Genomic DNA, 3,862 nt, shown 5'->3' with positions numbered 1-3,862 from the left:
CCCGCGCACATGCCACTCTTCCCCTCTCCCCCGCCCCCGTCCGGCCGTTGCTCATCTTCCTCCCCCTCCTCTTGGTACACCCGCCCGCGACACGCGCATAGTCGAACTTCGTCGGCGCCATCGCCATCGGCGACCTGGTCAAGAGCACCCTCGGTCCCAAGGGCATGGACAAGATCCTGCTGTCCTTCTCCGACATGGGCTCCAACACCGAGCCGGTCATCACCAACGACGGTGCCACCATCCTGAAGTCCATCCACCTGGACAACCCGGCCGCCAAGATCCTGGTCGAGCTGTCCAAGGTCCAGGACGACGAGGTCGGCGACGGGACCACCTCCGTGTGTGTCCTGGCGTCGGAGCTCCTCCGTGAGGCCGAGCAGCTGGTTCATGCCCGCATCCACCCCCAGACCATTGTTTCCGGCTTCCGTGTGGCCGTGCACGCCGCGCGCAAGGCCCTCGCCGAGTCGGCCGTCGACAACAAGTGCGTCCGCGCCCGCGCGAGCGCACCTTATGGCCCCACCCCTTCTTGCCGCTCTTCCCTCCCCCCCCCGGTTTTTGGCTCCTCCCGCCCGGTGGCATGGCACACGCTGACCCGCTCCTCCTCTCCTTCCGGCGCTGGCCCCTGCTGATGCTCCTCCCTCCCCCCCCCCCGTCCGCAGGGAGAATGACGTTGCCTTCAAGAATGATCTGCTCAACATCGCCCGGACCACCCTCTCCTCCAAGGTTGTCTCCCAGTCGAAGGACCACTTCGCGCAGCTCTGTGTGGATGCCGTCCTCCGCCTGAAGGGGACCCCCAACCTGGATCTCATCAACATCATCAAGAAGCCCGGTGGCCGCATGGAGGACTCCTACCTGGACGAGGGCTTCATCCTCGACAAGAAGATCGGTGTCGGCCAGCCTCTGCGCCTGGAGAATGCCAAGATCCTGATTGCCAACACCTGTGCGTCTTTTTTTTTCCTCGATGACTTGGCATGCCCCTTCGGCGGCCGGCCGGCCGGCCGGGGGGGGGGGGGCCCTCTCCTGGCGTTGGCGATCCTCCTCGGTGCTCTCGCCCTCTTTGGCATTTCTCCGGCCACCTTTGCTAATCCCCCTCCACCCCACCACCGTGTGCCCTCTCTCCCCTCCCCTCCCCTCTCGCAGCCATGGACACCGACAAGGTCAAGGTCTTCGGTGCCCGTGTCAAGGTCGACAGCACCGCCGGTCTGGCTGAGATTGAGCGGGCTGAGCGCGTGCGTACACCGTCCCCCCCCTCTCCCCCTCTGCAAACACTCCTCATTCAATGAGGGCACACGCCCCCAGAGAGAGAGAGAGAGATCTCGCGACTGACACACAGATCCCCCCTCCCCCGCACGCGCCCACAGAACAAGATGAAGGAGAAGGTCGAGAAGATCAAGGCCCACGGGATCAACTGCTTCATCAATCGCCAGCTCGTCTACAACTGGCCGGAGCAGCTGTTCAGCGACGCCGGCATCATGACCGTCGAGCATGCGGACTTCTCCGGTGTCGAGCGCCTTGCCTCCGTCCTCGGCGGTGAGATCACCTCCACCTTCGACAACCCGGACAAGGTGAAGCTCGGCGAGTGCCGTCTCATCGACCAGGTCATCATCGGCGAGGACAAGCTGATCCGCTTCAGCGGCTGTGCCGCCGGCGAGGCCTGCACCATCGTCCTGCGCGGTGCCACCATGGCCCTGCTGGATGAGGTGGAGCGCTCCATTCACGACGCCCTGGCCGTCCTGTCGCAGACTGTCCTCGAGACCGCGGTTGTCTTCGGTGGCGGTGCCTCGGAGATGCTCATGGCCAAGGCCGTCGATGAGGCGGCTGCCACCACCTCCGGCAAGGAGAGCCTGGCCACCGAGGCCTTTGCCCGTGCCCTGCGCCGCATGCCGGCCATCCTGGCCGACAACGCCGGCTTCGACAGCTCGCTCATCGTGTCGGAGCTGCGCGCCATGCACAACCTCGGCAACCACCGCGCCGGGCTCGACATCAATGTCGGCGGCCCGGGCGACATGCAGGCCCTCGGCATTTGCGAGCCGCTCAAGATGAAGCGCGCCGTGCTCACCTCGGCCGCCGAGGCCGCCGAGATGATCCTCCGCGTGGACCAGATCATCCGCTGCGCTCCTCGCCGTCGCGAGCAGTAAGCGGCGGTCTGTGATATATGGCCCTTCTCCGGTGTGTGCACCCGCGCGCGCGCGCGCGGGGGTGTATGTGCGTGTGCGAGAAGCACAAACACGCAGGGGCACCCCCTGGTGGCTATGTGCATCTCCATCCCCCCCCCCCCCCCCGCGCGCGCGCGCGCGCGCGTGTGCGCGCCCGCCCTAGACCTTCCTTGAGTATCTTTCCCTTCTCTCGATGCGTGTGTGTGCATGTGTATGTGTATGTGCGTGTGTCGGTCGCTCTCCTCCCCATCCCTCTGCCGGCCCTATGGTTCCTCTTTCTCTCTCTTCCTCCATCTCGGAGGGGGGGGGGGGCAGCCAGCCCGGGCACCGGGGAGGGGGGGAGGGACGGCCGATTCACGCGCGTGGGCCTCCGCACATATCTCGCCCGCCTGTGAGGGGGCGAGGCGGGTCCTCATCAGTTGACACACCCATGGTCCCTCCCCCTCTCTCCCTCCACCTGTGCGCGCGCGTCCATCACGGTGCGTGCGTGCCTCTGCGTGTGTGTGTGTGCCTCCCCTCTCTCCATCCTCTCCCCCCTTGAAGAAGAGGGCACATTCTCTCCGTACCATCGCGCACCATGGTGGGACAATCCCCTTCTCTCTCTCTGTTTCTCTCCCCTCTCAGAAAATATACAAATACCTTCTCTCGTGGCGCTCTGCCACCTTGTGTGCGGCCGCGTACTTGGCACGGTGGGGGGGGAGATCGGAAGAGCACACGTTCCCCCCTTGAAGAAGAGGGCACATTCTCTCCGTACCATCGCGCACCATGGTGGGACAATCCCCTTCTCTCTCTCTGTTTCTCTCCCCTCTCAGAAAATATACAAATACCTTCTCTCGTGGCGCTCTGCCACCTTGTGTGCGGCCGCGTACTTGGCACGGTGGGGGGGGGGGGGGCCGGACTCTGCTGCTGGGGGCCCCCTCCAGGAGCGCTCCTCCCGTGGGCGTTGTCCTCGTCCGCCGTTCCCCGTGGCCGCGCTCCCCCGCGCAGTGCCGGCCCTTAATCGGAAGGGTGGCGTCCGCACCTTCGTAACTGAGTGGGTTTATCTCACCCGTGATGCTCAGGTCACACTGTGCCCGGCGCTTTTCCCTTCGCCCACGGCGGGCGGCATTTTTCCGTGAACACCCGCGCCCTACACGACGCTCTTCCGATCTGCAGTGCCGGCCCTTAATCGGAAGGGTGGCGTCCGCACCTTCGTAACTGAGTGGGTTTATCTCACCCGTGATGCTCAGGTCACACTGTGCCCGGCGCTTTTCCCTTCGCCCACGGCGGGCGGCATTTTTCCGTGAACACCCGCGAACGTGCGCACGCTACGGAAAGAGAGAGAGAGAGAGAAGGGCAGGACGAGGGGGTCAGGTCGGGGAGGGACGGCCGGCTCTGCGGAAGGGGGAGGGGCGCTCGGGCGAGCCGGAGGAGGATGCACGCGTGCGTATGAGGTCAAGCTTGAAAGGAAGGCATTTGTCCCCGGACAATGCGTGTCGACGCTCGTGGGGACCGTGCCAGTGGCTTCGGGGGCCAGGGCGCGGCTTCTTCGAGGGGGGCATGGACCCAGATCGGAAGAGCACACGTGGATGCACGCGTGCGTATGAGGTCAAGCTTGAAAGGAAGGCATTTGTCCCCGGACAATGCGTGTCGACGCTCGTGGGGACCGTGCCAGTGGCTTCGGGGGCCAGGGCGCGGCTTCTTCGAGGGGGGCATGGACCCGCGCGTGG

General features: G+C 65.4%; 1 protein-coding gene across 1 annotated transcript; it reads left to right on the top strand.

Annotated features, from left to right (window-relative positions):
• The first annotated feature begins 100 nt into the window (after nt 1–100).
• Nucleotides 101–2,806, top strand: H696_03383 (T-complex protein 1 subunit beta). The gene is made up of 4 exons (XM_009497249.1): nt 101–478; nt 657–937; nt 1,138–1,226; nt 1,359–2,806. The coding sequence occupies exons 1-4, from the start codon at nt 165–167 to the stop codon at nt 2,133–2,135; spliced, it is 1,461 nt and encodes a 486-aa protein (XP_009495524.1). The 5' UTR covers nt 101–164; the 3' UTR covers nt 2,136–2,806.
• Nucleotides 2,807–3,862: the final 1,056 nt, after the last annotated feature.

This window comes from Fonticula alba (genome assembly GCF_000388065.1).
Source record: "Fonticula alba strain ATCC 38817 unplaced genomic scaffold supercont2.5, whole genome shotgun sequence".
Classification (NCBI taxonomy): Eukaryota; order Rotosphaerida; family Fonticulaceae; genus Fonticula; species Fonticula alba.
This window is presented reverse-complemented; position numbering and strand designations above follow the sequence as displayed.